General features: G+C 44.0%; 1 protein-coding gene across 1 annotated transcript in view; it reads left to right on the top strand.

Annotated features, from left to right (window-relative positions):
- The window catches only part of mef2cb (myocyte enhancer factor 2cb), an 86,017-nt gene extending 62,673 nt beyond the window's left edge, over nucleotides 1-23,344 (top strand). Inside the window, exons 4-10 of the mRNA XM_084181025.1 lie at nucleotides 8,137-8,280; nucleotides 11,897-12,074; nucleotides 12,836-12,883; nucleotides 18,067-18,242; nucleotides 19,486-19,615; nucleotides 20,229-20,364; nucleotides 20,604-23,344. Coding sequence (XP_084037151.1) covers nucleotides 8,137-8,280; nucleotides 11,897-12,074; nucleotides 12,836-12,883; nucleotides 18,067-18,242; nucleotides 19,486-19,615; nucleotides 20,229-20,364; nucleotides 20,604-20,946 — 1,155 coding nt within the window. The 3' untranslated portion in view covers nucleotides 20,947-23,344. The remainder of the gene's footprint in view (nucleotides 1-8,136; nucleotides 8,281-11,896; nucleotides 12,075-12,835; nucleotides 12,884-18,066; nucleotides 18,243-19,485; nucleotides 19,616-20,228; nucleotides 20,365-20,603) is intronic.
- The last annotated feature ends 287 nt before the right edge of the window (nucleotides 23,345-23,631 follow it).

Genomic DNA, 23,631 nt, shown 5'->3' with positions numbered 1-23,631 from the left:
TTTAAACACTGGGGGCTAGTGGGGGAGGACATTAGAGATTGGGTTATAAGTGACCTCTTTATCCATCTTCACTGTGCTGTCATTGTGCCTTTATAGTGGCTGGCTCATTATGAGTGATTCAATGTGAATAGTCATACTGTCCTCCTGACTGAGGATGCTGCCTCTGCTAACAGTCTGATACAGTCTGATGTTGACATGATTCGGGCCATGAATGCTTCTTCCTTATGGACAGCACAGGCCTCATGTACACTGGCTGAGACTTGTCTCTGAAACACTCCTGTTTCTCTTTGGACTCCATGACTACTCCACCAAAAGCACCGCATCCATGTGCCCTGCCCAGTTTGAATGGGATGAAAATAAATTCAGAGGACACACATGAAAACACACTCTGTCCATTTCGTTTAATTCTTTGCATTTATCCTCCAGTATGGTGGTCCCATACAGCTGTAATTACACACTTTGGAGAGCGATATTACCAAACACACGGGCAGATGGATTCTAACTACCAGCCTTTGATTCCTGATTATAGTGTACCAGGATACCAGGACCAGGGGGCTTCAAAGCAGCCAAATCACTGAGAAGTCATTGATGCATTTTCTTTTTTTAAACGTCGCCTCAACCCCAATGCAGTGGGATGCACAAATTATAACTAAAAAGGATTCTGAATTCAGGGTCCCTTAGATTGCCACACATGCACACGCAGACGCACAGCCACACCACCTATAGCAGTCATCTCTGGGCATATCCTCTCTACATGGTACTGGCATGTTCAGACCACGCTTCATGAAACTGTGGCCTTCCTGTCTTTGGTCTGCCATCTGCTTCCAATAAGCTAAGCCAGGCGGATCCCTCTGATGTTCCCCCACTTGCACAAGTGGCTGAGAGAGAGAGAAACAGAGAGAGAAAGAGAGAAATAGAGAGAGGGGGAGCTAGCAGTCCGAGCACTCTATTGCTGTATCCCACCGCTGGCTGCCACCAACAAAGCATCTGTGAATGTGCCTACAGTGCAGTAATATGACGATGGGACATGAATCCACAGTGGGCCCTTCTCATGGCCCCTGCTATCTTGTTAGCTGTGATGGGAAGGGACATTGTTTCTCCCCATAGCTACTAGTCATTCACAGTGGGCCGCTCTCACCAATCTGCTCCGGTGAAATTGAGCATGGTACTTTGTAATGGTGAGGAAGCTCTGCTCTCTGCCCTGTGGCCTCACCCCACACACTTTCACACACATGGATGAGAGGTGGCCACACACTGGTATGATATAATACCCCTCTGGTAGGACCACCCCGGTGTGTGTGTGTGTGTGTGTGTGTGCGCGTGCGTGCGTGTGCGTGTGCCATTTTGGCTCCAGACAATGACACTCTATAGGCTCAGTCAGCAACGTGACCAATAAGAAGTTGTTTATCTCACATAACAATCCCTCATGATTGTCACTTTCTTCCACACACCAAACATGATTAACCATAAGTTACCCTGTTATTAAACCCTTTAATGTGCTTGTTTGGCCAACTCTTTTTCCACCAGCAAGTGCTGAATTTGACCACAAAAATACAAGGAGACATACAGTGCATTCGGAAAGTATTCAGACCCCTTTACTTTTTCCACATTTTGTTACGTTACAGCCGTATTCTAAAATTGATTAAATTGTTTTTTTTTCCTCATCAATGTATACACATAACTCCATAATGACAAAGCAAAAACAGGTTTTTAGACATTTTTGCGAATAAAGTAAAAATATAAACGGAAATATCACATTTACATAAGTATTCAGACCCTTTACTCAAGTCTTCTTGGGTATGACGCTACAAGCTTGGCACACCTGTATTTGGGGAGTTTCTCCCATTCTTCTCTGCAGATCCTCTCAAGCTCTGCCAGGTTGGATGGGGAGCATTGCTGCACAGCTATTTTCAGGTCTCTCCAGAGATTTTCGATCAGGTTCAAGACAGGGCTCTGGCTGGGCCACTCAAAGACATTCAGAGACTTGTCTCGAAGCCACTTCGCCCCAGTCTGAGGTCCTGAGCGCTCTGGAGTAGGTTTTCATCAAGGATCTCTCTGTACTTTGCTCCGTTCATCTTTCCCTCGATCTTGACTAGTCTCCTAGTCCCTGCCGCTGAAAAACATCCCAACAGCATGATGTTGCCACCACCATGCTTCACCGTAGGGATGGTGCCAGGTTTCCTCCAGACCTGATACTTGGCATTCAGGCCAAAGAGTTCAATCTTGGTTTCATCAGACCAGAGAATCTTGTTTCACATGGTCTGGGAGTCCTTTAGGGGCTTTTTGGCAAACTCCAAGCGGGCTGTCATGTGCCTTTTACTGAGGAGTGGCTTCCGACTGGCCACTCTACTATAAAGGCCTGATTGGTTGAGTGCTGCAGAGATGGTTGATCCTCTGGAAGGTTCTCCCATCTCCACAGATGAACTCTGGACCATTGGGTTCTTGGTCACTTCCATGACCAAGGCCCTTCTCCCCCGATTGCTCAGTTTGGCCGGGCGGCCAGCTCTAGGAAGAGTCTAGGTGGTTCCAAACATCTTCCATTTAAGAATGATGGAGGCCACTGTGTTTTTGGGGACCTTCAATGCTGCAGAAATGTTTTGATACCTTTCCCCAGATCTTTGCCTCGACACAATCCTGTCTCGGAGCTCTACGGACAATTCCTTCAACCTCATGGCTTAGTTCTTGCTCGGACATGCACTGTCAACTGTGGGACCTTATATAGGGTGTGTGCCTTTCCAAATCATGTCTAATCATTTGAGTTTACCACAGGTGGGCTCAAATCAAGTTGTCAAGGATGATCAATGGAAACAGGATGCACCTGAGCTCAATTTCGAGTCTCATAGCAAAGGGTCTGAATACTTATGTAAATAAGGTATTTATGTTTTTATGTTTAATACATTTGCAAACATTTCTAAAAACCTGTTTGCGCTTTGTCATTATGGGGTATTGTGTGTAGATTGATGAGGGGAAAAATATATTTTATCAATTTTAGAATAAGGCTGTAACGTAACAAAATTTGGAAAAAGTGAAGGGATCTGAATACTTTCCGAATGCACTGTATTTACAAGAAAAGTCTCTTTCTTTCAGTTTTCACTGATCTTTACTTGCTAAGGCCATAGTCATTGTCCATAATTTGGTATGCTCTGTATGCCCTGCTATGCTCTGCTCTCACCCAAAGTCTATGCAATCTGCTCACAGAGTTTTTGTTGGTCGGCTCAGTTAATGTCGTTGGACTTTGAGGACCTTGCGAAACATCATCCGATAATCTGTCACCAGTGGTCATAAACACATTATTGAATGTACGCCTTAGCCGTCAGACCCCACGGCCAAGATAACCCAGGGATGAGGCCGCTGGAATGATCACCAGTTAAACACTCCCAAAATACGAGCCAAAGCCCCCACCTGAGCAAGGGTTGTCTCCAACAAGCAAACAGGAGGAGAGGCAGAGGGGAAGTGAGAGAGAGAGAAAGAGAGAGTGACAGAGAGAGAGACAGAGAGACCGAGAGCTAGAGAGTGTGAGGTGGTCAGGGTGGCAGAGTTCCCAACAGACGGACAATGGTATGGCATGGACTCTAGCGTCAGCTGTCGCTCATGCTGTGTCAAATATAAACCCAAATACCCTCAAGTCTACCCCTTGAAATACCCTCCCAAAATCACCCTGATTACAAAGTAGCATGTTCCAACAAATATGATTATGCATTACATAAGTGTGAAATGCACCTTCAAGAACACTGAACTGAAATGTAAAGCCTAGTGTAAAAGCATATATTCCCATCCCATCCCAGCTCAGGGTGTGAGGTGTGAGGTGGGGTGTGGCTGTGAAGGGTACAGATGAAGAGGGTATGTAGGACACAGTGTCTACACTCCTCCTGCTGCACACAGGCCCCCTGACAGGCCGAGCTATGAGGGAACGTCATGAGGAAGGAGTTTAATTAGGAGCAAGCCTCCAAAAGGGAGAGACAGGGACACAGAGCCAAGCAGCCTAGCAGTCTTTCCTCTCTCGCTTTCTTTCTCCATCGCTCTCTCTCTCTTTCAATCCCTCCTTTCCTCCTGTCTTGCTTCCTCTTTTTCTCATCTCTGTCGCTCTCTCTCTCTCTCTCTCTTTCAATCCCTCCTTTCCTCCTGTCTTGCTTCCTCTTTTTCTCATCTCTCTCGGCTCTCTCGCTCTCTAGCTCTCTCTCTCTCACTTCAAAGTGTGTCCAGGATAGCCCATTTTCTGCTTTGTTAGATTGATCTCCCCATCAATAAAGCTTTGGACTGTGGATCATGGAGCTTTTATCTCCAACTGCTATTAAGATGTCAGCATCTTGATCTTCGTGCCGAGGCGTTTTCTTTCTCACAATTATTATTTTGATGTAAGTGAGAATATGTGGGAATAAAACTGCATAAATGTGAGCATTTGACGTGAGTGAAGTGTTTTATCAGGATGTTTGCATTATCTACATATCCCCTGAACAGTTATTTATTTTCCTGCCATTTCTTGACATGGTGCATTTATCTTCCTTTCTATATCGACTATGACTACATTAGCGGGAAATTTTTTATATTTTTCTATCGTTTTTAGAAACACTGGCCACTGATTTCCTCGCTTTTGAGATGATGTCAGTGGATCTAAAACAGCAGGCTACGATTGGAGCAGCAGTGGATGATGGAGTAGACTGGGTAAGAGAGGCAGGGAACTAAGGAGAGAGCAATGGGGCGCAATGACAGAGGGGAAGAGAGGGAAGCAGGGAGTGGAGACACTTCCAGAGAGAGAGAGAGAGAAGGGCCTTCTATGGCCATGTCATGGCTGTGTTGCCTCTGATTGGCTGCTGCGTTGGATGGCAGCGCTTGGCAACAGGTGTGATGTCCCTGACAGGTGGGCATGTCTGGGATGAGTGGCATAGCGACCTTGCGCGGCGCATTTAAACTGCTGAGCTCCGGCGGAAAGCTAAGCCAGGGCCACATGCCTCAAAGTCATGTAACACTCCCACCCTCCATCCCACTGCCTCATCAACACCCCCAGGCAGGCCCACCGCCCCATCTCAGTTACCCCATATGGGTCTCACCCTTCCCCCAGTCCCCCCCCCACGGCGCTCACCCGCTCTTCCTAGAAAGGAAGTATCATCCACTGCATTATAACCCAGTGGAAGCCAGCCCGTAGAGGTGAAGCTACATACTGTGCCAATCCCTGGGTAAAAACAAGAGAGATTGCCTAAAATACCAGATTATGTCGACAAGAGGCCTATACTTCAGTTAATGTCAGTTTGATACTATACTACATAACTACACTAAAGACCAGAGAGAGAGAGAGAGAGAGAGAGAGAGAGAGAGAGAGAGAGAGAGAGAGAGAGAGAGAGAGAGAGAGAGAGAGAGAGAGAGAGAGAGAGAGAGAGAGAGAGAGAGAGAGAGAGAGAGACAGGCTAGTGAATCTTGACACTGTACCTCACCATGAGACACCTCCGGCATCAAACAGCCATCTCACAGACGAAGACCTCAGTTCACTAAAACCACACTTTAAAAATAGCTTTATTCTCCTACCATCAGAAATGACTGGGGTGTTATTTGTTTTATAAACAGGCAGCTCGCTCTCAGTCACTTCAATCCATTTACAGTAGTGCTCTTCTCTGCTTGAGACGACAAGCAGAGTGTCACACAAATGAGGAGAATAAGACAGTGAGATTAACTTATTTTAGCATCTCTCTCCCATTATCTCACTCTCTCTATTTGTCTCTAGCACTGAGACACACACACACATACGATCACCATCAAATCTAGGCTGCATTAAAGATAATGTAATTACAGTGGTGGGTGTGATAGGGAGGCCCAGATGAAAGCAGTGTGAAGTGCCGTCGTCTGCGCAGACAGGAGCGGGTCTCTGATACTCCTCCTGTAGACGAATCTCCTTTTATTAAAGCCAGCCTCTGTGGAGGAGAGAGAGAGGGAGGGAGGTGGGTCTTTGATGGAAGCTCTAACTATCAGTTGCTACACCTTTCATTTCACTACTTCACTCACTGTAAATCTAATCTACACTATATGGGACACATATCTGCACTCAACACTGCAGTGTGCGTATGCACACACACACAAACACTATCTTTCTCACCCTCTTACATCAGGCAGATCGCTCAAGAGTAGGGTTGCAAAGGGAGGGTATATTACTGGAAACTTTAGAAGTTTACCATTAAACTACCAGAATGTTGGTATCTTTCAAGGATTTTATGTAATCTATCACAAGACATCTAGTGGTCGTTTTGGGTACTTCAGATTATCACAGGTGTCTGTAATAGTCTCTGGCCCTCTGTGTGGCCTTATCACATTTAAAATATATGAAATAATTGAATAAGATGATTTTAAAATAAAATATAGAATGACAAAGCTGTAAAACATTATACGAAATATAAACCATCAACTTAGTGAATACTATTGGCATTTCAGCATGAAATGTCCTTTATAGATTTGTTTTACAAACTTGTATTTATTTTACTATGTCAATATGTATTTGTTGTCAATGTTTTGGCATCAAACTGGTAGCAGTTGTGAAGAAAGTCAATAGTTAGAAGAGTTGCAGAGTTAATTGAAAATATGCCATTGCTGATTAGATGCTTTGTTCATTAATTAGGCTATTTTCTTGAACCATATGGTCTATCTACTAGAAACTAATGGACAATATGGACACAGATATAATAAATTAATGCTATACTGTATATGAATAATAAAATAAAATATGTGTGGACACTCGTTTTACTTATTTTTTGTTTTAACCCTACCCCAAACCTTAACCCTTACATTAACTAATCGGAATGAGTGCCTAAACATAATGTTTTAACCCTATCCAAAACTTGGATCAGAAGGTTGTGTGTTCGATCCCAGTGGTGGACACTAGTTTCTTTTTCCAAAACCTTAACCCTTAACTTTCAAAATGTGACGTTTGGAGCAACTTTGAAATTTGATGTTTGGAGAAACGTGGATAAACGTCTAATTCTGCAGTGAGACTATGAGAGCTTGTTGCTTACATACCTTAACACACAAATTAAAACACACATACTGTAGCTACACAAAAACAACACTTGCAGAAAAACTATGTTATATAGAATTGATTCCTGTATCACTACCACTTTAGTGAGATACTGTATATCTTGATCTACCGAGGGAAAGAAAGGCAGCTCTTCTCTTCCCTTTCAACCTTCGGTGGCAGTGAGAGAGAGCGAGAGAGCGAGAGAGGGGAGAGGGGGGAGGGGGAGTGGGGGGGAGTGGTGGGGGGGACACTGTACTGTGGCCACAGAAACAGGACCAGGTGGCCATCAGGTGGCCAAGAGAGAAATTGCTGCCTGTATACACAGTCTGTCAAAGACACACTCTTACACTACCACAGACCTGCTACACACAAACACAACATACACATACACACACATCTGTAGCCATCACAGTCCCCATTCCGGCCTCCTCAGCTGCCAATGTCAGAAATATGTTTCATTTCCATGTTCTTGACTGACTGTGTCTCTGTGTAATTGCAATGTTGATCGTCCCCCCATGGCGCCGCATTTGAGAGAAGAGTCTGGGGATTTTATGTTTTGTTAGTGAACGTTATTAAATCATTTATGTTCTCCTGAGTGTTTAGCTACATGTTAACTTGTTCAAAAGGATAGCACTATATCCCCACCCCACCCCACTCCATCCAATCCCACATTGATGGACATGGGAATAGATCCTGTCAAAGTACTTTATGCCATACCAAGGACCACATCCCATTTAGCCCATTAGTACCCACTTTAACCTCTATGACACTTTAGACACACTCACTCACTCACTCACTCACTCACTCACTCACTCACTCACTCACTCACTCACTCACTCACTCACTCACTCACTCACTCACTCACTCACTCACTCACTCACTCACTCACTCACTCACTCACTCACTCACACACACACACACACACACACACACACACACACACACACACACACACACACACACACACACACACACACACACACACACACTTTGTTATATATCTCATTAATTCCTTTGGTCAGTTGAGTCCATTCTCAGAATCCATTCTTACAAGGGACCAACCCACATTCCTCCCCTGCTCTACTCTGGGTCCTGTTCCCCTTCCCTTCAACAATGTTGTGCGACTGCTCTGTTTGCAGACGTTGAGAAAGAAGGGTCTAAACGGCTGTGACAGCCCTGACCCCGACGCAGACGACTCGGTCGGCCACAGCCCCGAGTCTGAGGACAAGTACAGGAAAATAAACGAAGACATTGATCTGATGATCAGCAGACAGAGACTGTGTGTAAGTACCGCCCGGCACTCCCTGAGCTTTCTCCTCACCCATCTCTCTCTTTCTTTTCTTTCTGTCTCTCTTTTTCCATCCGTCTGTCTGCTGTCCATCTGTGGGGGTTTTGGTGGGACCCGGCAGGCATTAAGCAAGAAGGAGAACAAAGGTGGTGAGAGCCCGGAGCTCGAGTCTGCTCTTACCCTCACCCCACGCACTGAGGAGAAATACAAACAGATAAACGAGGAGTTTGATCATATGATCAAAACTCATAAGATACCTGTAAGTACTGGACATACACAGTGTGCAGTCTCAGCTGGCTCAATAACAGACGCTGAGTAACATGCATTCAAATTAACCCACCTATTAACCCAGCATTGTGTGGCACTGCACTGCACGTCTGGAGAAAAAAACACAAGATAAGACTTCCTCACGCTTTGAAGCACCTATATTTACCTGTATTCATAGCAGCTAACTCATCTAAGCGTCATTACTTTAGTGATTTAGTTCAACTATAGTGCATGCTTCGCCTCCCACACTCTTTAACCTCTGGCTCCCTCTGTGACATCACACCTTTAACCCATTACCCATGATCCCTTGCCTGGCTCTCAGGGTAGGTGTGGTTTGCATGCGGTTCCCCACAGATGCTAAGGCTCGAAAAACACAGGCACATAGGCACACACGCACACGTGCGCAAATTCACACCCTACTGTATTCCCTCATTACATTTTTACTCACTGTAAAAAATTTAAAATAAAATAAAAATCTAGTTGATTCAGCTAATTATTATTAAGTAACTGGTTCCACAGACTTTTTTTGTTTACTCAACTTTTGGTCAAAGTGTTCCCTGAACACAAAAAAAATGGTTGGCCCAAACTTGACTCCAACTTGAGAAAACGTTGGCAGAAATTCCGTCAACTTAAAATGATGTGTTTGCTCAACTTGTCTCATACATTCATTCAACTACAAATTATTAGTTGGGCATCTTACCTCAAAAAAAGACTGTGGAACTAGTTACACAAACAGTGCTTTTAACATACAATGTTTTCAATGTACATACATTGCATTGTGCATCTTCGTTTGTACAGTAGTTATTATTTATATTTCACCTGGGATTTGAACTCACAACCTCTTCTTCATGGCATTCCGATCTTCCTGTTACGCCACCATGTTTGTGTCAATTATCAGTTAATTATCAGTTATTCTCTCATCATTGCTTTGTTTTACTTAAGCAATTTTTGGTGTGGCATAATACTCTGTTTTAATGTTACTCCTTAAACACTATGATAAATAAAATAGTTTTCCTGGAGTGTACTTTTAACAGAGCTGAGATTTACTTTGAAGAGCAAAGTGTAGCAATACAGATGAAATCAGTTATTGACACAGACATGGAGTCGTAGCAGGAATATTGGAATGCTGTGAACCAATACGTTTTGAGTTTAAATCCCAGGTGAGGACATTTATACATGAGTATAAATGAACATGCACAACGTAATCATGTGTGTCAAATATGTACGTTGAAAACATTGTATTAATTGTTAAAAGCACTGTGTGGGTGTAACTAGTTCCACAGACTTTTTTTTAGGTAAAATGCCCAAATATAAATTTCTAGTTGATTGAACATATGCGACAATTTGAACAAACATATAATTTTAAGTTGACATCATTTTTGCCTATGTTTTCTCAAGTTGTCATTCAATGACCACTTAGTTGTGACTCTAGAGATGGATCAGTGTCGACCACAACTTCAACTGCACAGAGTAATCAAAGGTCTTAGCAGTTAGTCAGTCCCAAACGACCACAAAATGAATGCCACTCTCAATGGAAGCCAAGTGTGCTCCGCTCTCCATACAAATGCCCATATTGGAATGGTTAGCATTATAGCCATGGAGAAAGAGATAATTCCACAGTAGATCATCGAAAGGGAACAATAGCCTCTGGCAGAGTACAGTAGAGGGGGTGGAGGGGGGGGGTTGTGGTTAGAGGCCGGGGTGGGGGTGAGGTTGGGTTAGGGTTAGGGTTTGGGTGGGGAGAGCAGTGGCAGTAAGGGTGTCTGCACACAACAAGTGGCAGTTCAGTATGTGGTCATGACGTCTGCCTAGCACAGGGCCTCTGGATCGCAGGGGAGGATGAGTGAAAACAGGAAGGATGGCACCACTGAAATGACAGCTTGGAGAGGGGGCCCACTGTACGTACACCCACACACACACACAAACACACACACACACACACAAACTGGCCCCCAAGCTTACTCAACCGCAATGCAAAAGGGGTTGAGGAATGGAACAAACGTTCCAAGATGAAAGACATTATGAACATCTTTAAACATGAAATAGAATAGGACGTGCTCACTTTTGAGCTATTAAAGAAATCAACCAGACAACCATGACTGTTGGCTGCATAGGGCTTCAGCAAAAGCACAAAAAAAAAGTGTGTGAGAGAGGGAGAGACAGCAATGAAAAAGAGGTGAATGTCAAGGATTATGGACCCCAAATTATATTTGCGTGGCTAAAAGGGAAAAGTTAGAGGGGAGAGAAAATTGAAAAAGAAGACGAGGTAGAGCTCGTATCCGATTTCCCCTGGCTGATGTTCTCACTGATGAGCCGTTCCATCGCTCTGGGACACATGGCTACAATTAGGGCTATATATTCTACTTCCTTAAGCTAACATCCAGGAGCGACCACTTCCAGGGCACTCCCAAGGTTAAGCCCTATGGTGGAGTGACATGATAAATATGACAAATCAGTCGCTTGGGGCCTAGCTACCAACCAACCTCATCCACATGCTGCTAGTCTTACCTGCCACTTAAAAAACACTTGATCTCGACATGACAGAGACATACCGGTACCTCTATTTTAGTAAAAACCTGATAATGGTGTTTTTATAATATACATTTACCAAAATTATAAATAGAATTCCAACATCTTGCTCCACAAAATTGAGCTCATTTAGAATGAGTACATTTGTAGTGAATGATCTCAGCTCAAGCATGGCTGTTTGTGGTATCCCAGAATGCCTTTGCTTCCATATCTGCTTCAAAGGGATCTGTTTATTGGAATGAGAATGCAGTGACCACACAGTGAAAAGTTGTTGTTGTGTTTTCTGAGATTTCCTGTTCTTTTCCCTGGAAGTCGCTATATTAGGATGTCACACTGTTAATCAAAGGGTGAAACAGGCACAGAGAGTCAACGATGGGGACAAAGAGAGACAAGTATATTCACGTTGTAGATGGTGGTTGACCCATTAGAGATGCCACTGTGGGAAGAGACAGTCCACATTCCACATACACTTTTTTTCTCAATCCTGGGTGACAAGTAAAAGTCCCTTTTAGTTGTGATATTATCTGGTCTTTGACCTTTTTTGTATGACTGTTCTTCTTTCTTTCTCTTTTTATCACTTTCTTTCTCTCTCTCACTGTTTCATTCTAGTTGTGATATTTCTCAGCCATATGATTGTAATTCTGTAAATTGATTATGTGTCTACCTCCCTTTAGCATTGGATTCTTTTATTTCTCTCTTCCACTGTAATGTTTAACAGTGATCTCTATGACAGTGTATTATATTGTTGTGTTCTATTGTTTTGTCTCTCTGTTGTGTTTTAATCATACATTCTTCCTCTTTTTTCTCTCTCTCAGCAGGGTGTGCCCCCCTCCAACTACGAGATGCCGGTGTCCATCCCCGTTAGCAACCAGAACAGTCTCATTTACAGCCACCCAGGAGGTTCCCTAGGCAACCACAACCTGCTGCCCCTGGCACACCACATGCAGAGGAACAGCATGTCCCCCGGTGTCACACACAGACCTGCCAGTGCAGGTAACACACAAACAAACACAAACTCTCTCAAAAGAAGCCCTCCATAACCCTTCAGGGAAAAGCATCAGCTCTACTGACTGATATTTCATTTAAAGGAAGGTGGCTCAATATTACATTCAAACCAAGTCAGCAATCCCCTCCATTTACTGTGAGGCGCTATCCTGGGGATGTCAGGCCATATGTATAGGTTTTAAGTTGCCGGTGACATATGCACATGAGGCCTGTCGGTTTGTTATTGTTGTCTGAAGGCTCTATTTTGTCCCTCTGGGCAGTAGCCTGCTGCCCACACCCTCACCCTGTCATTAGGCCTGGATGCACCGAGCGCCAGCACAAACTAAATATGAGTTTTGGCGCTGCCGCCATCACACTAACCGCACATGCTCACGGCCCTCCTACTCCTCCACCTCGCACGACTTAAAAATACAAATGTGTCATTTTTCTTGGACGCTGTCGTCCAGTATCCACTCGCAGTGTCCGTTTGCCTAGAACGTATGGTTTGTTGGAAAGCTGTGGCATTTGGGTTCATACACACACACACACACACACACACACAAACACACACTCACAGAGGTAGACACACATCAGCCCTGGCACAAAAGAAGAAGGGCTGGTGGTTAAAGTAAGTTAGTCAGAGTGTCACTGAAAGGCGAGAGAGGAGGAGGGAGCTGATGGGATGTGGATGGAGATATGTGGGTGTGAAGGAGGGAGGTCTCTCCTCTAATGTTTTCCTCTTTTCCTCTCATCCCCCTTTCATCTTTCAGGTGGCCTCATGGGTGCTGACCTCACCACTGGTGTGGGCACCAGTGCAGGTAAGGATGAAAATCCTCCTTCTCACACACATAGATATACACACACACGCACAGGGCACCCACTCTCCCACCCGTGTCATAAAACTCATGACTAATACGAACCTAAACTAAAATGGAGTTCCTGTCCATGATGTGTTGATTTTAATGGTTCCTCAGGGAATGTTTGTCCAGTGCTGGGTCCGTGGCACATCCTGGTCTCGGCTCAGCAATTCTCTAACAAGTGTAAAAAGGAAATAAAAGAATATTAGAGTGGGTAGGAAGATATTCAATCACAAAAGGGAAGGTTCTGTGTGTGTGAGTTTTAGGGACCTTAGGGATCAGAGGTGTTATACCTATGTTATTATTTATCCTTCTGTCTTTTGCTCTCTCTTTCTGTAAGTGTGTGTGTGTGTGTGTGTGTGTGTGTGTGTGTGTGTGTGTGTGTGTGTGTGTGTGTGTGTGTGTGTGTGTGTGTGTGTGTGTGTGTGTGTGTGTGTGTGTGTGTGTGTGTGTGTGTGTGTGTGTGTGTGTGTGTGTGTGTGTGTGTGTGTGTGTGTGTGTGTGTGTGCGTGTGCGTGTGTGTGTGTGGCATGTTTTAATGAGCCGTGCAGCATCACACTGCATTATACGACCCTTTACCCACTGTTTATTTCCTCTATCTTGACAACACACATACTTCTCATTTTGTTTGGCTATGTAAACTCTTTCATAGGCTATCTACTATCATATGTCTTGAGCAAAATACATTTAACACTGGCGTGGCTCGCCATGCCATAATGTTTCTGTGGAAAGCAAATCAGTCCATGTGTATGTGTGTGTCTGCATTTATTTGCATGAGTTTGAATGGATTTACATGTGTGTTGGCGAGGTTATATGCGGCCACAATTTTACTGTACAGATGATATTCAATGGTTTGTCTTATAGTCAGCTAATAGGAAAAGCCCTCAAGGATAGGGCACAGACAGCAGAAGGAGAGGGGGGAGTATTAAACTGGTTCTGGGGGGTTCGGGGGGTCAAGAGAGCACAGCTGGGCAGCCCTGTCTGGTCCCCAGGGCTCCCTGGTAGGGGTCAGAGCCCGGTCCCTCTGTCTGGCCCCTCACACACACACACACACACACACGCACACACACACACACACACACACACACACACACACACACACACACACACACACACACACACACACTCACACACACACACACACACACAACAGATCCGTTTGTTGTAGCGTGTGTTCTGTCGGCAAGCGTGCTCCGGAGCGTGCTTCAAATGTAGCCTTTGTGTCGCGGCGGCGATGAACAGAGGCGCTCTGTGAGGACCCAGCGCACTCAGCTGCGGTGAAAACGCCATGGAGAGAGATTCATGTGGAACTAAAAAATATTCCATTCAAGTCCCTCTTAAATCTTACAGGGGGGAAAACCCCATGATGAATATTCAGCCATGCATGTGTGCAGGGAGAGAAACAGGGAGACACAGATGGAAGCGTTCTGTGAAGCCGGTCATAGGTTTTAATGATGGTCTGGGTTGTTTGTGACTCAGTGTGAGGTGGCCGCTGGTGCAGAGGTTATTTGTTCGCTTTTGCTTTGATAAGCAGACAGTCAGTGGTGAGTGTTTTGGCCTGGTGTTCGCTGCAGATGTTTTTTTTCAAATGCTCCTCGTTCTCAGACAAACACACACACAGCTCCTTGTGCCACTCATGCCACGGGTGCCAGCATTGTTAGCCAGATTTGATTGATAAGCGACACATGACACAGTTTGATACTGGAAGGTCCAGTTGTCACGTCCTTGGTATAAAAGCGGTGTGGCAGGGACGTGCGTGTCTATGTGTGTGTGTGTGTGTGTGTGTGTGTGTGTGTATGTCCATATGTGTGTTTGCGTTTTTACATCTCTTTGTGAGTGTGTCTCATCTGTCAACCCCTTGAGAGAGAGTTAGATGGAGAAAGAAAAGGAGAGAGAGCAGGCTGATGAAGGGTGTCCCAGTCCCAGTTTTTGAACACCTTCCACGTCCATTTGTGTATTTACAGCATGTAGCTGTCAGCAGCGGTGTGATCTCTGCTCTGCCTGCTTGCTTCACCGTGTAGGAGAATGAACCAGCCCCTGTCACCTCTCACCTCATTCATTCACATATCTACACAGGTCACAGACAAACGCACACACACACACATACACTGAGTGTAGAAAACATTAGGAATACCTTCCTAATATTGAGTTGCGCCCCCTTTTGCCCTCAGAACAGCCTCAATTCGTCAGGGCATGGACTCTACAAGGTGTCGAAAGCGTTCCACAGGGATGTTGGCCCATGTTGACTCCAATGCTTCCCACAGTTGTGTCAAGTTAGCTGGATGTCCTTTGGGTGGTGGACCAATCTTGATACTCAAGAGAAACTGTTGAGCGTGAAAAACCCAGCAGCATTGCATTTCTTCACACACTCAAACTGGTACACCTGGCACCTACTACCATACCCCAGTCAAAGGCCATTAAATATTTTGTCTTGCCCATTTACCCTCTGAATAGTACACATACACAATCCATGTCTCAATTGTCTCAAGGCTTAAAAATCCTTCTTTAACCTGTCTCCTCCCCTTCATCTACACTGATTGAAGTAGATTTAACAAGTGACATCAATAAGGGATCATAGCTTTCACCTGGATTCAACTGGTCAGTCTATGTCATGGAAAGAGCAATGTTTTTTACAGTGTAGATATATACAAACTAGACCCTGGCACAGCTCTACAGAAACATGCACTCTGTCCTGTTTGCCCATCCTCTCGTCCAAGACAAGAGCCTTGAGACAACGAAACAAGGCCTATTCTTACAAAAAAAGCTCTATGGTGCCTGTATCGTTGTCCATAGCCTGCATAGATACAGTAGAAGGTGTTAGCTAGCTCGCATGACACCATAGTTCAGTTGGCGGATTCAGATTTCAATACACGTTCGGCCAAACCTCAACGGAAGAGCCTGTGTATGGAAAGTGGGATGGAGCATACACGTTAGACCACAACAGGACATCAGAAATTGTTCAGTAACAGTTAAATGTACATTGGTTTAACCACACCAGCCATGTGAGTCTGTGTGTGTGTGTGTCTTGTGTCTTTTGTGTGTGTGCGTGTGTGTGAGCGTGTGCGTGTACGTGTGCGTGTGCGTGTGTGTGTGTGTGTGTGTGTGTGTGTGTGTGTGTGTGTGTGTGTGGGGGGCCCAATAGGCACATGTTAAAAGTTCAGAGATGCACCTTTAGCCAGTGTGTTAGCGTACAGTCACAGTTGGCATCCCCAGACGATCTCTGCCTAGATAAATAGCCTTCACCTTTGTATCTCCACTTCAAATCGGATGTTGTCGTTGACTCTTATCTGGGCAGCAAGTGTTCATTTTGGTGCTTCCTCAAAACGGTCGCTTCTGGTCTGCCTCAACTCGCTGCTCTACTCTGCAGCGTGAGGTGGTAGCGGGAGAAGAAGAAGGGTTTGACTGTCAGTGTCAGTGTCGGTGACGATCATGTCTTAGACTCACAGAGCTGCTGCACGTCTGTAGTCAGACGTTTGCTACTGTATTAGCCTATCTGTAGCCATGTTGCTAAACCCAAGTGTCTTCAGTTCAGATCAACCTACTATAAACCAGTCACTAGCAGCTGTAGAGAACCTCTAGCATCCATATCACTTGTCAATTGCCTGCCTTAGGTAATAAAGCCCATCTCCTGGGCTATAGCCAGTCTCCAGTCATATTTAGAGCCTGAGCTGTTGTCCTAAAATGGCTGCCTGAAATCCCCTCCTCACTGTACGCTCAGCCTCTGGGCCGGGAGCTATGAATCAGATGGGCTGTACAGTAACAGCCTTACCTTGACTTGACCTTACATACATTCTCCATGGGCTTGGGTTTGAACATTGATAACTGTCATGTTCAAGTTTTTTAGTCTGGGATGTTTTGGACAGTCTCCGTTTTTCTACACGTAATTCTCTGATATTTTCTAGAACCGAGTCTTTTCCGGCTGTTTTGATTCGCTATTCATGTCTCTCCACATGGGCCCACTCCACAGCACAATAGTCCAGCCATGAGGATGAGAGCGAGGCAGGCAGAGCTGATGAGGCAGCTGGATGGAGTGGCTCTAGGAGAGGCTCCCATACAAAACACACAGGTGCATCCATACACTTGCTCTGTACACACGTACGCTGTCATACACAGGCACACCTCAACGGACACATGCATTCATCATTGACATGTGCAGTAAGTAATAGACACATTGAAAGTCACACACTCGGACAAGTACTATTTGACACACACACACACTCTGACACTATACTAACACAATTTTACACATAGGGACCTCATACATGTATGCACACACACTGTTTTTCTAGTTGTTGTTTTTTGTCACAGCCTCATTTTCTTTCACCGCTAGCGGTCGTTTACTCTTCAGATTGTTCAAATTGAGCTTTCGAGACTTTTCATTTTCAAACAACAAAAACCTCGCTCTCAAATTAAACAAAGATCAGCGGGGGAAATTGCCCAGGAAGACATCTGCGACTCATTTTCCCCTGGAGTATATGATTAGGAAATTCATTTATGTCTAACGTATAATTCCTGCCCCTCTTTCAAGTGGGAAACATCCATATAACGCTCTCTGTTCTACCCCTAGGAATGGGGGAAAAAAGCCGGCTGTGGGATTGGGTTAGAAACAAAGCGTATACACTGCTCACTCTCTCTCGTTTTTAATGGGATGTTGCTGGGAGGGTGCCCCACTGTTTTGTGTGTGGCGTGGGTGCTAAACTCAGTCCTCCAGTCAGTCTGTCAGAGGAGGAATGTGGATTGGGTGTCTACCCCAAAGCAGGGTCTTTGTCTAGAAGAGGCAACACGTGTTTAGCGCTGATGGCCAAATGATGGGTGCTGTCCCTCTGTGGTCTCCAAGGCCCTAATTTGATGTTTTTACACAACTCACTGACATTTCTCTAAGAAAGGAAAGAGTATGTCCTCACAAACCAGCCAAATCAGGCAGAGATGGGAGAATTGTGTTGGATCACTGGGTGAAATTGAGTTCTCTCTCTGGCTCTAGGACAGTAGCATCTCCACTCCTCCACTAGTTGAAAAATGTGAATATTTGAAGTAATGGTTTCTTCAGTACAACATGCTACTCTGTAGGATAACAGTAATGACGGTCTTTTGAACAGTATAATTGATGGCTCCCTCGCTCTCGTGTCTCCCTCTCTTCTCGTTAGGCAACGGCTACGGGAACCACCACCGTAACTCGCCCGGTCTGCTGGCCTCTCCGGGTAGCATGAACAAGAGCATGCAGGCCAAGTCTCCCCCACCCATGAACCTGGGCATGAACAACCGCAAGCCAGACCTGCGTGTGCTCATCCCCCCTGGAGCCAAGAACAACATGCCCTCCTTGGTGAGTCGCTCATTCACTTTACCCCCAGTCCTGATCCCATCCCTCTTCACTCCTGTTTGTCCTTAATCTTTTTCACATATGTCCCTTCAGTTGATTTTCTTTCTGTGTGTTATATTGTCTTCTTGATTATTTGTTTTAAGTGGTTGAAGCTGTCCCATACATATGCTGTCATAAGTTATGATTTTAACAAGATAGATAGACTGTTAGTGGAGTACAGTAGTAATAGTACATTTCCTTTTTAAATGAGCTCCTGTTTAGTAACCTCACTCCTAGCAGTTCCATCCTTACAACCACACCCAGCTGCTACCTCCATCCAATCAAACTAATTTGAACTTATCGCCCTCCCGTTTAATGCCGTCAGTCTGAGGATGTCGATCTGCTATTGGTAAGTTGGCCTGTCACTGAAATTAGCAACCAAAAATAATAACAATCTCCAAACACAGTAATCATCCACTATCCTCAGTTAGATAGAAGGGAGACCAGTCATTATGCTTTAACAATAGAAGTACATCAACCCTAACTGAACCAGTGCCTTATAATTCTCTGGGTGTAGTTGAGTTGCTCCCAAGAGCTGATCTAAGGTCAGTGATTACTTTTTAGGATGATAAGGTCAGGATTGAAGTAAAGAGTAAGATGATCCTTGTTGTCCACAAAGGGGCAACTTCCACCTCAAGCGATCTGCTGCATGCGTTGTCCATGTAGGGATGAAGGAGGGCGTTTAGCCAGGGCCTAGTGTGACACCTAGTGGTATGTCTGAGTCATTGCACCCTGTCATCTTTCCTCTCTCATCCCCCTCATTTCAACCCCTTCACTCCCTTCTTTCCTTCTATGTCTGATTGAGGGGCATTGCATGGCACCTTAGCATACATGCTTCCCCTCTCAGAACCAGGAAATGAAAGGCAACAAAGGGAACACTTTTATATGGCATTAAACCGCCATAATTTCTGCACCACCCTGCCACAATAAAGTGCCTTTCCTAGCCGTCGATGTTTCTGTTGCCGTGGAGACCAGTGGGGTTACTATAGAGACGGCGGGTCCTCAGAAGGGGTGGTAAATGACAGGGTTGGCAGGGTTCAGCAGTGCCGCGTGTCAAGTGATTAATTTCCAAGAAGCTGGCATCTTGTTCATTCTTCTAGCATCTGCGGAGCAAAAAAAACAAAACAACTAAGTCTATTTTTATTATAATTTTTTTTATTTGGTGCTCATGCTTTTCCATCTCTCTCTTTTTCTCTTCCCCTCATAGAACCAGAGAATAAACAACTCCCAGTCTGCACAGTCATTGGCCACCCCTGTGGTTTCTGTAGCAACGCCCACCCTACCAGGGCAAGGCATGGGCGGTTACCCATCAGCCATCTCCACTTCATACGGTACTGGTAGGTACCACTGCTTTTACACATGTTCTACACAAACAGACACAGGCTTTGTCACATATACACTCTACGTCCGTGTGTGTGTCCTTGTTACTACATACAGGGTATTAATGAGTCTGGAAAGTGAACTATAAATGTCACACACTCGCCCCACTATTTACATTTTTATTTGATGGTTTATTTGATTCTTATTGATTTGATAAGATTTGTATCTCATACACAGATTTACAGGACTTCACAGACATGATAGTTAATACAAGCATGCTCATGATCAAATAAATATAGAATATTAATGAAAAATCACGTAACAATAGGTTGTCCGGCCCTGAAACATGGCTTCATCATAATGTGATGTTAAAAACTTCCACCAACCTAACAGCAGGTGGTGTTGTTCACACACATATATCCCTCACTGCAACACTCCCACACCCACTTTGTGACTCAATGGAAGCTGTGTTGACCCAGCAGGAAAAAATGTATAGGGAGAAAGACATTGGCTATTATACTATTAAATTCAGTAGCCATAATTCAAAACTAATGTACTTTACAAACCTGTTTGAACTGGCCTGAACTGGTTTTGACTGTTTGCCTTCTCTCTCTGTGTATGTATGTGTAGAATACTCGCTGAGCAGTGCAGACCTATCCTCCCTGTCCGGCTTTAACAGTGGTAGCTCCCTCCACCTGGGCTCCATGAGCGGTTGGCAACAACAACACCTCCAGAACATGCAGCACTCGGCCCTCAGTCAGCTAGGGTGAGTACATGGAGATACACACAAGCAGTAGACAGATCAGAGAGAGCAGGGACGGATATTGAAATGAAGCTTGTTGAGGCAACTATAGTGAAAATACTGATACACATTGATATTTTTTGACTAGATATGAGATATGGATGTGAAAATATGGAGTAAACGTGTGTGCTTGTGTGTAACTGCGGGTGCATGATCATGTTTCTTCACTCTGTAACCCCTTGCGTTTCCTTTCCTTCCTACAGAAATTGCAATAGCAATCACTTATGTCAGAGTTCAAATCTCTCCCTGCCTTCTGCTCAAAGCCTCCACATCAAGTCCGAACCTGTTTCTCCTCCTAGAGATCGCACCAGCAGCACACCGGGGGGCTACGGCATCCATCAGCAACATAATCCCTCGTCCCGCCAGGACTCGGGCCGCTCCCCTGTCGACAGCCTGAGCAGCTGCAGCAGCTCCCACGAGGGCAGCGACCGGGACGAGCACAGGAACGAGTTCCACTCTCCACTGGGACTGTCTCGGCCCGCCCTGGACGAGCGTGAGAGCCCCTTGGTCAAACGCGTGCGCCTGTCTGAAGGATGGGCCACATGATAGCACAGCGCTGGCCGTTTCCCCAGCCCTGCGATGTAATGATGCCTCGACACCATCGCCCTCTATATCACCACGCGACACGTCACTCACCTCCAGACCCCATGCTCTCTCTCTCTTTTTCTCTCTCTCTCTGTCTCATTGGAGGAAGGGGGGCACCCTTTTTCTAAATGTAACTGTAATGTTTTCTTTTTTTCTTTTTGCAGAGTGTGTGTGCTATACATATTGAAGTTCTATAAAGCAGTGGGGATGGGACTGGGGATCCAAGGTAAAAGGGGTGTTGGTTGGGGTTAGGGATATTTTTGGTGGGGAACTATGCATTATTTGTGCCGTGTGTGAAAAAAAGATATGCATATATATTTACACGTGTGTGTATGTGTAAATATATGCAAATCAAAAAAAGAAACAAAAAAAAGTCAGGTACTCTGTTTTGTAAAAGTACTTACAACTTGCCTCAGTGATAATCAGTGACTAGAGGAAAATCGAGAGCATATGTTGCTGAGTGAACAGCCTAGCACTTGAGTTGGTCAACCAATACATGTGTACAGAGTCAATTTCATTGCTACCTTTCTCCGCAGTTCTCCCTTGCAAAATGTATGTTACGATAGATGATGTCATGTTGCAGGTTCAACGTATTTATGTAAATAGAGGGTCAGGAGCAAAGGGGAGGAGTCAAACGTGGCTATACATTACAGATTATTCACACACATAATGAAAGCTAATATGCAACATTTGAAGGATTGTACAGGTATACCCGCAGACCCATTGGTAGATGTGAGGAACCAAGATGAGAGAACCCATGCTAAACATAAAGCTCCTCATCAAACATGGAGCACATTGATAGGACCATCCTTTTACCCAAGAGCCATGTTAGTTGAATCAAGAAACCCTGGGTCTTCATTCAATATTCAGTATTAAAAAAAACTAGTGTACGATACACTTGCTTATATTTTCATATGAAAGGAATACAATGCAAAGCATTTTTGTGGCTTTTTGTAGTTTCTATAAGCCAGAATGTGTTTTTTGATAGCTTTGCTAATATAAGATGGATAGTCCGATGAGAAATGAAAAACCCTAAGCCATGAAAACAGACTGAGAACCCATGCTTTGCTGAACTGTTTTCTCTTTGTAGAGGTTTCGTTTTTAAACGTGTATTTCTAATTATATATAATAATGATAATATTAAGAATCTTTAAAAAAAAATCTGTGAAATTAACATGCTTGTGTATAGCTTTCTAATATATAAATATATATAATAATGTTTTTTCTTTTTTTTTCTTAGTGGAGTTTTCTATGTGCAGTTGCACATATTGTCTGTTTTTTGTTTTATTTGAGCCTGGGACAGTGCTGTTCAGAGGCGCATTTAGTCTAACCTTGAGAACCAGCTGAACAGAGTTGTCTGTGTTTGTGAGTAAATTAAGAAAGATAGACCTCTTTGCTGACAAACAACATATTTGTGGAAACTGTTTGGGGATTGGAACTGGGGGTTAATGCCCATGCAGGTGACATGCGTCATGCCAAATGAACGTGTTTGACATCACCCATGATGTGTCATGATCCTCATAGTTAGGATTCTACAACAATACCCTCCAACATCCTCTTTGATGGGACTTTGGCCCACGTATTCTGTATATTTTGAACATTTTATTTAACCTTTTCACTACAAATCCTTTGCCAATTATCACAATGAGACCCAAACGTGTGTGCAGGACAGCACATAAATCCAGATTAAAATATTGTTTTGATAGTTCCAAATTGTATTTGTGTCAAATTATCAAGCTGTATATTGGTGGTCTATTGTTAATCACGAGGTGTTGTGTCATATTTGACCCCACTCAGTCCAATCACCAGCTCAGTGTTCCACAACCTCCTCAGCAGTGTAACATGAAGTATTCAAACAAGATGATGTAGGAAAAATGTACCTACTGGTTTGGGAGAAGTACAAGAGTTGATTTCAGACAAATATAACTTTGTGTAGTTTTTTTTTTTTGTTACATGAACTAGCCACATTTCTCTCTGCCTCTCACTCCTCGGTCTGTTGTCACTCAAGTGTTATGGTATTTCTATGTGCATATTTCATGCGAGTTCACTATGTTGTTACTGTATACAGTCTGTGTAGTCAGAAACAGGGGCAGAGCCCCTACCTTGTTCTTTCTTTTTTTATTCAATACAAATGGTTTAAAAAAAACCATGATATTTCAGGCAGCATATGTGTGGAAAACCAAAGCCAGTGGCATTTCTGTAATATTATTCAACTTTTATTTTCACATTCATTTATGGTTATTGCAAGCATTGGAAAAAAACAACAATAAAAGCATTTGCTCAAAATGTAGAATTGGTTTCCCATTTCAATTTGAATTGGTCATACTGTTGGTCATACTGTTCATAGTTGTTAGAGGTTTAAAATGTATGCACTCACTAACTGTAAGTCGCTCTGGATAAGAGCATCTGCTAAATGACTAAAATGTAAATGTAAATGTTTAGAATACCATTACATGTCCTCCTTGAGACATGGTAGGTAGAGTAGATAGTACTTAGTAACTATAGTGTCGTTTTTTCAGAATGCATTTCCTTATGAACTGCATTTAAAATCATAAAACAAACGTGTCATTTTTAGTATATTCATTGATTCATTGAGTATGATGGAAAAGTATGTTTTCCAAATCCCACTTTTGTTAATTTAGCTGA

This window comes from Coregonus lavaretus (genome assembly GCF_964263955.1).
Source record: "Coregonus lavaretus genome assembly, chromosome: 17".
Lineage (NCBI taxonomy): Eukaryota > Metazoa > Chordata > Actinopteri > Salmoniformes > Salmonidae > Coregonus > Coregonus lavaretus.
The sequence above is the reverse complement of the archived record's forward strand: the minus strand, read 5'-3'. Positions and strand labels throughout refer to the sequence as shown.